Raw genomic sequence first — 13,285 nt, 5'->3', positions numbered from 1 at the left:
ACAGTCCAGAAACACTAGATACCAATTAAAGGAATCATCACAATAGCGTTTATAGTAGATCATCATACTAATTTTATGCTCTATCCGTTACATAAATGCAATGGCCTTTTGTTGCACTGGGACGCTTATAGTATTGTACTTGGGTAGCGATTTGGACACAAAACTGAGGCACCTAGACAAGCTGAAACGTCTAACTTCCTTTTAGAAATACACATTATCAACATTCACCATTACATCACGTTATTTGTTGCAAGTTTAGAAGCAATCGTGTGCGTGCAATGCTTCCCATTACAGCCCTGCCATTTATTCAGGTGACCAACAGCAAATATTCATGTTATCTGCAGGTAGAAGCAGATCCCTCTAATAGCTTCATCGCAACTCAGAGCAAATGATCAATGATTTCATTGTTGCCTTCACCAAAAGACAGAATCGCATCTGTCTCAATAGAAGACGAATGCGAATTTATTACATTGAACTCATAACCATATTATTTAATGCAAGAGGCAATCGTTATTTTCTTCTATGTTGGCCGCCATTTGCTCGCCACGGCTTGGGGGGATGAACGAGCTACGAGACAGAGCAGAAGGCACACAGTAGACAAACCAGCAAAAGCTTTATGTTAACAATGTTCCTATGACCGGCGATGGGCTACATGCTTGGCATCAATAACATACAAGATACAAAGAAGAAATCAAGTAAAGAAATGTAACCAGCCTTGCTGAGAAAGATTTCGTAGATAATTTAGTATCTAACATGCGTATACATGTTCAAGTAGCTGACGTATAAACATACATTCTGTTTCGTGCTGCATATAAGTAAGCAAACCATTTGCCACCTCTAAACAACCTCACACCACATGAAGAAATACCAAAAGATACGAGACAACAGGTTCGGATACATAGAACATTTAGCATTTCCTTACATATCAAACAATCAAATGAACTTCTAAAATTAAGTTTTGAGGCAAAGTGTACACCATAGTGAAATGAACTGCAAATGTTGTGTGGTCATAATCATAAACACCAGGTGCTGGATGTTGTCAACACGCAGCGTGGTTTTGCCCACATAAACACCACACAATAATTAACTCTGTTTATATGTGCTGACTTAGCTGAGAGCAGACGAAGACGTTACGCAACTGACTATTGCTACATCAAAGCCACAGTTCCAGAAGGATTAACTCACCTTTACTCTAGTAACAAAATATTTGTAAATATTATTCTAATAACATTTAAAGTTTTGTCCTATAAATCAACAATAGCACATGTGCAGTCATAGTCATCATGAAGTGGACAGAATTACATGAATTTGGTCAGAGCATCAACATGTCTGTTGAGTGAGTAGACAGCAAGACAAGAGGTCAGCAATCAAGTATTGTCTCTTAAGTTAATAAGTGACGTTAATGGCAGGTTAGGACTAGCCTGCACTGCACTTCTAATTACATGCACGTGCAAGCTATTTTCTGACAGGAGCTTTGGGCGCGCGGTTGGCGGCAGCAGGACGGTTCAGACCGCTGTACTGATACTTGGCTTTCTTCTCAGAAGGCTTCAAAATCTGAAATGTATTTATAATCAGTATCAACTCCGAGTTGAATGTTCACCAGCATATAAATATAAAACGAATCGTAGCATGTAATCAGTATATCATACATGTACATAACTAATTGCATATATTTCACGACATATTCAAAAAGAATTCGATTCAAAGCTCATATTTGGGGCTCACTTTCTAGTTACTAAAATCATGTAAAATGTAATGCTAAGCGAAGAGTAGTGAAAATGAACGTTCATCAAGCTGCCATAACAAACACAATGCTCAAGACCTGCAGCATATTGAGCAGAACTTACTTGGAGCAGAGAAGAGTTTCATCAAAGCTCATCATCAAGTATTATTAAGCGTCTATTGTGACTTACTTGGAGCAAAGACGAGTTTCATCAAAGCTGGTAATACAAAGTATTAACAAGCGTATATCACAACTCACTTGGAAGGAGCAGCGTAGAGTTTCATCAACGCTGGTAATATAAGATGGTAAGTATTAACAAGCGTCTATCACAACTCACTTGGAAGGAGCAGAGAAGAGTTTCATCAACGCTCATCATGCCGCCTGCGTTATCAAACTCGCCGCAGTAGTTGGGCGCAGAGAAGAGGGTTACCAGCTGACGTTTAGCAAAGAACTCGTAGCCGTCCTCGACAACCTGACATGCCAACATATTATTCACTTTAAATAATTCTCTTTCGGACAATTAAATTAACTGAACCCTCGAACTCTGATCATACTCTTAAGATATTTTAACAAAAACTATCAGAAAATCATAGGTGCGCCGAAGCGAGTTAGCAACAATAAAGAGCAAATACACAATCCAATACAAGGTTATATAACCTGATTCTATAACATACAAAAAAGGTTGTGAGCCTATCCCATTCAAGGGCCTCTAACTCTTTATACAAATACGTTAACTATAGGTGGTGCTTTTGATTCGGAAATGCCTGGTCAGTAACTCATTAAAAGGTTAATGTTGTTCACGAGAGTGACAGATCTGACCTGATGGGCACGACATATGAGGTCGAGGTCGTGTCTGTTGAGGAATTTTGACACGACGTCCGCCCCAAAGGTAAAGGAGACGCCTCTGTCATTCTCCCCCCAGCCTGTGATCTCCTTCTCTGGGTCCGACCACAGCAAATCGCACAGCAAACCTGGCAATACTTCTTATTAGATCAATTATCAAACTTCTTATTAGATACATATTCAAAATAGTCACTAAATTTTCTCAAAATCAAAAGATAAGGTTGAGATATTGCTGGCTGAACTGAAGTACCACAACACACCAGTGTCAGGCACGTCTGTAACATTGAGATATTGCTGGCTGAACTGAAATACCACAACATACCAGTGTCAGGCACGTCTGTAACATTGAGATATTGCTGGCTGAACTGAAGTACCACAACATACCAGTGTCAGGCACGTCTGTAGGCCGCATGATGCGCCTGATCTGCTCCATATTTTGAAGGTCGGGACTGAGGCCGCCGTGACAGCAGAAGATTTTCTCGTCTATAATGGCAGCGATGGGGAGGCAGTTGAAGCAGTCTGTGAACGTCTTCCAAAGCTTGGTGCTGTATCGCCGCTTGCCTGCTCATAATATACATCATGCTAATACATTTATATACAAAATTTTATATAATCATTAACCAAACATTCGCACATAATATATTACGACCTAAACAAGAATGAATGGTATGAATTAAAGTTTATGAAAGAGAGCAGGTTGCAAACAAGAGTTGCATAGAAACGGCATTGCCACATGCACTTGCTGGAGCCTCACTGAGCGTCCTTGAGTAAATTTATTCTATTTTCATGAATTTGCGAATTACAGACTTAGCTGATAATGAGCTTAGATTATGTCATCAGCATTAAATCCCACTATCGAGGTGCATCTTGCTAGTGACTTTCAGTGATTGTATATATAATACAAGATAAGGAGAAAATTCAAGCATACCTGACAAAGAAATGTACTCTCAGTAATGCCAATATTAATAAAAGCAATAGGTACCAAATTATTTCAAGATTTATGGTAAGAAAAAAAAATTAGGCTACAGTTTTTAAGAAACCAATCTTTTAATTAAAGGTTCTATGATGTACATCCAGAGCACTTAATAAATACTATTTAGCCTATCACTTAACTCATACTATACATGAAAAGCATTTCTGACTATCAAAATAAGGGAATAAATTCAAGTGTGGATGGACCAGTTACAAGACATGGTCAAATTTATCGGTAAACTGACACTCATCAAAGAAGCCATATATCCTGTTGATGGATGCACACTCATGGTTGCCTCTGAGAAGGAAGAAATTCTCAGGATATTTGATCTTGTAAGCCAGCAAGAGGCAGATGGTCTCAAGTGACTGCTTGCCTCGGTCCACATAGTCGCCCAGAAAAAGGTAGTTACTTTCAGGAGGGAAGCCGCCGTACTCAAAGAGGCGCATCAGGTCTGTATACTGGCCGTGGATGTCTCCTGCATTCAGAGAGATGCTGTTGACATTTTCTGACAACATTTATACCATTGTTGTTGAATATAAGTTGTGCAGTAACATATGTCTAACACATATCACCCATAGATAAATATAGATCCTCAATATTTCAGAGCTATTATTTTACATCAATGAACTCTTTTACTTGAAGTCAATAAGTAGTTGTTATAAAAGCATAATATTATGTGTAGATACATGTACGGAATTTAAGTCTACAATTACATTACTTGAGAATTAGAATTTTGCCAATTGGCGCTAATAGAATAATTATTTTTCTTGCTCTTTAAAGATTAAGCAGATAAACTGAGCTCCACAACTGGTAGGAGTAGTAAAAGAAGATAAATAATATGAATTTAAACAATAAATGATAAGTTTACATGCTCATTCACTTCACTGAGGCAATTGATAAAATTCCATTACTGATGTACACAGCTTAAAGAATGATCACAAGGAATTTAAAAGCAAAGAAAACACCAAACAAATTTAACATATCAATATTGAAAACGAACTTGCAATATAAGCAGACTGATAATATAAGTACCTAAAGAATGATGCTTAATTAAGTAAAGCAACATAAGTTTACCACATATTTTAAGAGGAGCCTCCAGCTCCAGCAGTATTGGCTGCTGCAGGAATATTTCACGGCTCTTGATGCAGAGATCTCGCACTTCAGTTTCTGTCAGCTGTACAGACTTCCCAGGTCGGCAACCGCGAACTAAAACAAATATGAATGTGAGATAAATTATTACCAACCTAGTTAGTAACACTACTCACCACTAAGCTAGAAATTTGTTAGTTATTCAATAGTTAGTTATTTGATATTAATTCAAGCAATCATTATTTTTGACAATAAAAATGTGCACAACTAGATCAACCACATATGTTGATCAACAAACTAGGTGATTGAAGCTTAAGCTACTCTGTGTATAGAATAGAATGCTTATCAAAACTTGTATGCATTTTAAAATGGATGAGCTATCTTGGTCACTTGTGGAGTTTTTAAAAACATTTGCTGAAGTTCTGAACATATCTGACAGACTGACATGCTAACATAGTCATTGTGTGCATTTGGAATTCATAAATTTATGCCATAATGTATATGCCTACTTCCCATTCATAATTATTATGTTGACCCAAAATAATAGAGATGTTTATATTTGACACTGTGGTCCAGAATGGAATGCATTATCCAAACTTCTGAATATGTAACTCAATGTGTCTGCCCATGCAATAAATGAACTCTCATGATTGGGATGATGGGGAAGATTTTTGTTGTCTTCATTAAACTCTAAACCCATGCTACATGAGCTTGGTAGCCAAAGACACATGAAAGTTGAATAGGTAATAGTTTCCAAACACTGAGGTTTGGAAATTATATGCCTAGCAGATAATGGGTTGCCTTGTGTAGAATATATTTTTGTAACTTTATCAGCTGTCTCAACACCTAATATGATTCCAGAAAATCCTATGAGCATTAAGGCAGGGAGTGGCTCTCTAAACCTGAGTGAGAGTCCTGCCCATTCTGTGCCTGGAGATAGAGCCTTTCAGCTGGATAATAATTCCTATTTGATGGGCTTGCACCTAAACCAGAGCTAGAGATTAAACTGATGAAATTAAGTGATGCACAATAACTTGCAAATGAGATAATTAAAAGATCATTAATCTATGTCTGGCATATGATCAAACGGGGCAATAAGAGATGGGCAGGCTAAATTGAGACAGTGCTCCACCATGGCATAAAAATGTTATAGCAGTAAAACTAATTGAAATATTACAAAACTAAAAAGAGCGGCATAAAGTCCAACATTTTCATATCTATGTAGCATAAAGGAAGTTAAGAAACCAACCATACATTTACTAGATCTGAAAAATCCCTGTTGTTTCAAGGAAATGAATTAAACAGGCTAATTCCTGCACCATAGTGGCAAACCAGCGATTTTTTACAATAAGTTTATTTTAAGTTCATCATTCATTCAAGACTTGCACCAATATCTTGTGTATGATGATGCTGGTAATGGTATCCATGATACTTTGCTGGTCTACTTATAGAACTTATAAATGGACTTGAAGGATAGTCTAATATACTTTCTGCTTTACCACTATATCCTGCGCACCTGGCACATTTTTCTAAATAAGGAGCTGACAAAGTTTGAAAGGATTTCAGACAATATATTGAATATGAATATATGAAGCCTGGCAATTGTACACTCCAGCAGGCAATTAGAATTAGATGGCAGAATTTTCTTATTGAAACACATGTACAAATAATGATCAGAGAATGCATTATATTTCAACTCTTGCACTCATGACCTGGCAGCAGGAGATGAAATGATAACTGCAATACAGAAATAAACTAATTAGAAGCGAAATCAAAAATATGAAATTTCAAGACAAAAAAATATCTCAAATTACCTCAAAGAATTAAAGTCGAGCAATTTCATTTCAAGATTATCAATGAATTGAACAGGCTCTGTAAAACCCATGATGTGTCAAACTCCAGACTATAGGCAGCAATGACCAATACTTGGAAGCAGATATCAACCAAGAGGCTGGTGTGGTCTATAAAATTTTGCTTCAAAGAATATTGTCAACTTCCTAATCTGTACTGCATTGGAGGAATACCAATAACTACGAGTATTAAAAACAAGCAACTTCATCTTGTGATCATTGATAAATGAATCTGGCTTGGTGACACTTTTGACAATGTTAGGCTCTGGACTATAGATTACAATGGACCTTACAAAAAAGCGGGAATTCTCCAAGAAGCTGGTGTAGACTGTAAATTTTGCTTCAAAGAAGGTAGTAAACTTCTTCCTAATTTGGACGACACTGGAGTAATCAGACCAACAACTACAACTTTGAGTATTTTAAACAAACAACTTCATCTCAAATTAGCACCAAATTCAACTGGCTTGGTGATACCTTTGACAAAAATGTCAAGCTCCGGACTATCTGAAATAACGGACCTTGCAAAAAACAAGAGTTCTCCAAGAAGCCGATGCAATCTGTAAATTTTGCTTCAAAGAAGGTTGTAGACTTCATCATTTGAACTAGATTGGAGTTATTGGACTAACAACCATGACACTGAGACCATCTCACCTGCCCCTTACAGTCTGGAGGACAGGGGAACCCCTCGAGACAAGCTCACAAGACCGTTGCTCACAGTGTGGACTGTCACCACAGGAAAAGCACAATGATCGTCACAATGCAGGAAACTACCATCATCGTCATTGTGCAGTGGCACTCAATACTAACCGACCGACAATGGCTGGCCAATCTCAGTCATCTGTTTTCAAACTAGCAAAATTGTCTGAACTTTGAGATAGTTTTCAGAGTGATTAAAATTTTCTTGTATCCTATTTACATGTATTTTGTACTTATGTGAACCAAAATTTCATTATTCAATGCTTCTATTAACTTAGAAATGACTTTTGATACATTCAAAACATCATTAAATATATTATAAATACTTGCCAAGGGCCCAAGACCTACCCTTTGATATGTTAACATCCTCTGAAGAGTTTTGATTGCTTGCGAATTGGAATATAATGCATTCTCTGGTCATTATTTTTATGTGTTTCTAGCACTAGCAGGCAATGTGCACTTTTGTTAGCAATTACATAGAAGGAAAATAATTCATCAGGTAGGAATCCCATGGATCTAAAATTGGCGGAGAAGCTCTAGCTGAAGCTCATAAGGTAGATGTATTCCACATCTGCATGACTTGACCTGACTCACAGACTCAGGCATGGAATATATCTTCTTGTGAGCCAGGATTTTTGAGCCATGGTTTTATAGGTTTGCCAGCCATGATTCCATTTCTTCAAGCCATGAATTCCATATCTCAGGCACGAAAAGCCATTTACAAGCTGCAAACTTATTTACAAAGTAACACGTGTGTCACTGATGTGACTGCAACTACACTATCTTCAAGGAAACGTTTTGGGTTGACTTGTTGTTTTTAGGTTCTGCAGAATATTTTGGCAGGAGCGTTTAAGTAATATGGATTGTGGAAGTTTAAAACTTTATTAAACAATATGTTTGCAAAGTGTAAACTGCAATTTTTTCAATCTAACAAAAATACATGACATTGGAGCTGCAAGATTTCATACCTACTGAAATTATATGTTATTAGAGCTACAATATTTCAACACAAAGTTGAACTTATCCCAATCTGAGCCGACATTTTAGGATTGGAATTTTCCTACTCGTTTCTGAAATCTCATAGCTCCAGAGTGACAAATTTTTAATACATTTGGAATCTTGCAGCCCGGTCATGCAATTTTATTGACAATTTGATTGGAGGTAATTCATCTAGCGGAAATCTTGCAGCTCCAGAAATGGCAGGAAAGCTCTGGTCATGGCCCTAAAGGTAGGTAGATGTTTTCCAAGCTTGACCTGCTTGTAGGCTAGACCCTAGAGAGGAAAATAACTAACTTTGGGATGGCAACCTGAGCTTTCCATTCCAGCCACACTTTTATGGACCACAGGAATGACAGGATTCCTGCTAGATGAATTACCTCATATCTATTTGTTGACTGATCACTGAAGTGCATGATTGGGTTGAAGATTTGACATAGAAAAATTTTGTCAATGGGCATTAAAGGCCAAATACTGAGGCTACATAACACAATAGAAAGATTTGAAAAGTTTGCATATCTAATAGGTTAAAAAATTAAAAATGTGACCCATGAAAAAAGCTATTATTTAAAGCCTGTCAGAGTACCCCCTCCAATTTTTTTATTTTTTGGTTAAATAACTCCAGGTTTTGATGCATTATAGTAGAACTCTTCTAGTTACATATGCAAATGACAAATTTTAGGAAAGTGTCATAGTTTGCAAATGGGGGGCACCACCCCCAAATGGGGTAACTTAGATCACCTAATGTCAGCCCTGACGGGGTAACATAGACTGGCTTGGAAGTTAATATAAAATTACCATATATAACATATTTTATGTTTGACAGCATATTTATGTTTTTTCTTTATGTTTCAGACTCTACAGAGTCTTATATATGTTAATTTTAACTTAATTTGCCAAGCCAGTCAATATTACCCCATCAGGGCTGCCATTAGGTAGTCACATTTCCCTCATTATGGGGTGGTGCCCCCCATTTGCAAACTAGGGTAAACGCGGTATATTCCGACATCGTAGCTTCGTAGGTAACTCCGTCACCTCTCCAGCTTTTCCTTTATATTAAGCTTTGTTTTAGTTCCATGCGTTCATTGATGGTTGAAATGGTGACGTCATACATTTGCGAGTCGAAATACTGCAAAAACACTAGGTCTTGGCCATACAAAGCTTAATATAAAGGAAAAACTAGAGAAGTGACGGAATTACCTACGATGTTGGAATATACCGCGTTTACCCTAGTAAAAAAATGGCATCATTTATAAAAAAAGAAGTGGTCTAAGTTACCCCATTTTATGGTATGTCACATTGAAGCCGTGATATTTCAGAAAGAAAATTTCAATCCAGACTGTAGGTTGGTTCAAGTTTAAAATACATTCATGATTCATGAAGGATAGGCCATAGGGAAATAGGTCTTTTTAGTATTTTCTCCTATAAAGTACTAACAGTAACAGGGAATACCTAGGTAAGTGCCTAATTTCTTCTATGAAGTACTAACAGAAGTATAAAATACTGCCAGTGAGTGCCAGTGACATAGGCTAAGTTGCCAGCGCAGGCCAGTGCCCCTTAGAAGCTTGTCAATAGAAACCAGAAGTTCAGAACATAGCTAGTATGCCATGGTTCTGATAATTCTGGTCAGAAGTTCAGAAACAAATTTTTAAATTTAAAATTTTTGGCTCGATTAATACATAACCAAAACGCTTTTCAATTAAAATGAAATGTTGTAGCTCGGTCTTTTAACAAAATAGAACATTTCCACTCAGAAGACGGCTATATATGTAAGTGGGTGCTGTGGCTACCTAAGTTATTATGGTTGACAATACGTTAGCAATTTGCTAAAGTTCAAGCGTCTAAACTCTAACCTGCTAATAGGCCGCTTTTGGCATTGCTATATGATTACATAAAGATCACTTAAAATAGATTAGGAGATCGAGTTATGAGAAAATAATCAAAATTTTTATCGTACATACTCTTACCTTCTAAAAGACGGCGTATTATACTATCACAATCTAATTCGTTCTCGGCCATCTTGATGTTCCCTACCTATGATAGAATCGGTGATAAGCTAACGAGAGTGCGAACTGAACGACGTCTAACTCACGCTTGCAAGGTAATCTCATGGACACTTCCTGCTGATTTTGCACATGCACGAAGAAAGTTTGGTTCGAGTGAGAATACTTATAGAAAATTTGGATAGAAATATGTATTTATATCATAAGCGAGAATGAGAAATCGCGTTTTTTGAAAATCATTTGAATTAAATATGCGGCATATATTTTATTAAAATATCTGGTGGGTAGTTGTTTTAATTATATTTTTAAAACTTCCAGACAAATATGGTTGTTGGATATTGAAATTGGGAATCTCAAATTTAATGCTCAATAAACTTGAACCGAGAGCTAACATGGTTACGAGCAATGAGCATTATATTTCTCTCGACAAGTAATAACTGACTGTTAACCTATACTAGCCTATAGTGATTCATAAATGTATGTTGCTCTTAACATTCTACCGAAAAAAAGAACGAAAGAGTGCCAATTAATAGTGTTTGCAATCGCTTTGCGTTCTCCGTACTCTCGAATGTAGACCGTACGACACTTCGACTGACTAAATTACTACCGATTCCGCTGAAGTGTCGGACCGGTTCGACACCGGTTAAATTACTTGTGTATATTTGAACCATGATAAAAGTGCTCTCCGATTGAGGATGATTCATTTCCTAAAGATAATTCATCAATGTTTTCGAGATAACGACGACAATGGCAACGGAATTAATGGAGTATATAATATACTATATACAGGAAATGCAGTGCCCTATAGTATATGCTATATCAAATCAGCCATTGAACAATTATTAATCTGAAAAAATGTGGAATAGAAAGTTTGAAGCTTTGAAATAAATTTAAATACATCTATATAATAGTGATATATTAAAATACGACCATAACTCAAAAGCGGACGAGTTGCAACAAACACATCGCCTCATTCATGGTTCAACCAAGGGTGTTACGTGTTTACGTATTGAACAAATTAGAGTAGAACTACTATGCTGTCAATAGTAGGTCATGTAAGGCCAGCAAGCCTTCTAATAATTAAGTTGTATACCAGATTCCACCAAATACAGTTCCCTAAACCTATGGTCTCGTCTCTGCTCATCTTCATCCTTATAGCTAGCCTGGACTTAGTCATACGACTAGCAAACGTAACAAAGGGCATTATTATTATTAGGGCAAGGCTTCATTCGCCTGAAGTCATTTGTCCCAGCCTCCCAGGTACCTTATTCATAGATCGAAGAAGAAGAACCACTAAATCAAGTTTATCATCTTCTACTATACTACCGTAGGCGTAGGTCACTGGACAGTTTTTTAATAGACGTTGGTATGAATGGTTGTGGGTAGTTCACTAGTTGTACAATTAGCTTTTCGCCTTTTCCCTAGTTGGTAGGGGAAAGCTAATTGCTATTCATTTGGTTCTAGGAGTAGGAAGTTGGATGATGTTCGATGACGATGAGTTGAATCGTTTGATAATGAGGCAGATCCAGACTGTTGGTTACCTATGCCTCAGTCAATACCGCAATACGGCAATACCTACCTTTCTTGGTTGCTAGGCATAGTGACAAACCAGAGATTTTTTAGAATCAGTTCATTTTCAATTTTCTCATTTAATCAAAATTTAAACCACTTTCTTATGTATGATAATGCTGGTATCCAGGATACTTTACTAGTCTACTTATAGGACTCATAAATGAACTTGAGGGAGAGTCTAAAAAACTCTCTGCTTTGCCACTATGTTGCTAGGAAACCAAGGTTAAGCAAAACAGAATAGCTAATTCAGTAATTGGGAATTTTCCTCCTTTCCTTAGTTTCCTATGGCTATGGGTAATGGGCCCATGATCCCATACACAATTCTTTCATAGTGTGAAAAACCTAGCTATGTATAAAAAAATTGTATATTTAACTTTTTTTTATTTTAACCTTTGATTTGGAGAATCACCAAAAAATTCATGTACCTACCTAGCCTAACTATAATTTCATGATTTCAAACTATAATAAAAATAAATGAAACTCTATGATATTTGAAAAATTCAGCCTGATGTTACAAATTCAAATTGTGTTGACTGTTGACTGATGACATTGAGCCAAAATCAGCCAATGTTCATTTTTAGTTAATAAATTGTACTAGAGTTGGTAAGGGTCCTAATTACAGTGTGGAATTCTAGAGGGATATTAAATTAACCAGTACACATAGCATATTGGAAAGCAGGACCTGAAAGCTTGGAAAGGCCAGGAACTTTCCACTTTCAGTCCATCATATCATATACATAACCTATCACTTTCCAGCCATGATTGGTTGATGGGATTGTGATTTTATCCCCTTCCAGCTTTCCAGCTGTGATTGGTTAATGGAATTGTTATGTTATCTGCTTTCTAGCTGTGATTGGTTGATGGGGATGCTTTCAAGCTGTGATTGGTTGATGGGGATGCTTTCAAGCTGTGATTGGTTGATGGGGATGCTTTCAAGCTGTGATTGGTTGATGGAGGTGCTTTCAAGCTGTGATTGGTTGTTCCCATAAGCCCCACCCCCAAATATGGTATATGTCTACAGTACACAGTAACGAATAACTAAATACTCAACTTGAACTTGATCATTACAAACAAAAAGCCTGGATAATTTTCAAAAAATCCATTAAATCAAAGAAAAATAGAAAATATCTATCAAACAATTTTACAACAAATCTGAGGTACTGTACAATTGAAACAGTTTGTCCACTTTTGATCCTCCTTTTCATTTATAGTCAGTCACCTGGCACTTGGCAGAGCACTGTATCTAAGGAAAGCATTCCACCTTGGGTGGAAAGCTTTTTTATAAGTGAACTTCCATTTCTAGAATTCCACCCTGGTCCTAAATTCTTGAATTGGTATGGGTCTTAAATTCTTGAATTGGTAGGGTAAACACGGTATATTCCAACATCATGGGTAATTCTGACACTTCTCTAGTTTTTCCTTTATATTAAGCTTTGTCTTAGTTCCATGCATTCTTTGATGGTTGAAATAGTGAATTATTAGTGATGTCCCACACTCAGGATGATGTATGTTTTCGGTGAATTTTCCCGCGCATTTTCAC

General features: G+C 36.9%; 1 protein-coding gene across 1 annotated transcript; it reads right to left on the bottom strand.

Moving 5' to 3' along the window:
- On the bottom strand, positions 1–10,308 carry LOC108674580 (serine/threonine-protein phosphatase PP1-beta catalytic subunit). The gene is made up of 7 exons (XM_018162544.2): positions 10,138–10,308; positions 4,614–4,745; positions 3,784–4,014; positions 2,951–3,127; positions 2,543–2,694; positions 2,061–2,195; positions 1–1,554 (listed from the first exon to the last, which is right to left on the bottom strand). Exons 1-7 carry the CDS (start codon positions 10,187–10,189, stop codon positions 1,456–1,458), a joined length of 978 nt encoding a protein of 325 aa, XP_018018033.1. The 5' UTR covers positions 10,190–10,308; the 3' UTR covers positions 1–1,455.
- Positions 10,309–13,285: the final 2,977 nt, after the last annotated feature.

Source organism: Hyalella azteca, unplaced genomic scaffold, assembly GCF_000764305.2.
Source record: "Hyalella azteca isolate HAZT.00-mixed unplaced genomic scaffold, Hazt_2.0.2 contig2461, whole genome shotgun sequence".
NCBI lineage: Eukaryota > Metazoa > Arthropoda > Malacostraca > Amphipoda > Hyalellidae > Hyalella > Hyalella azteca.
Note: the sequence above shows the minus strand (reverse complement) of the source record. Positions and strands in the feature narration are given on the sequence as shown.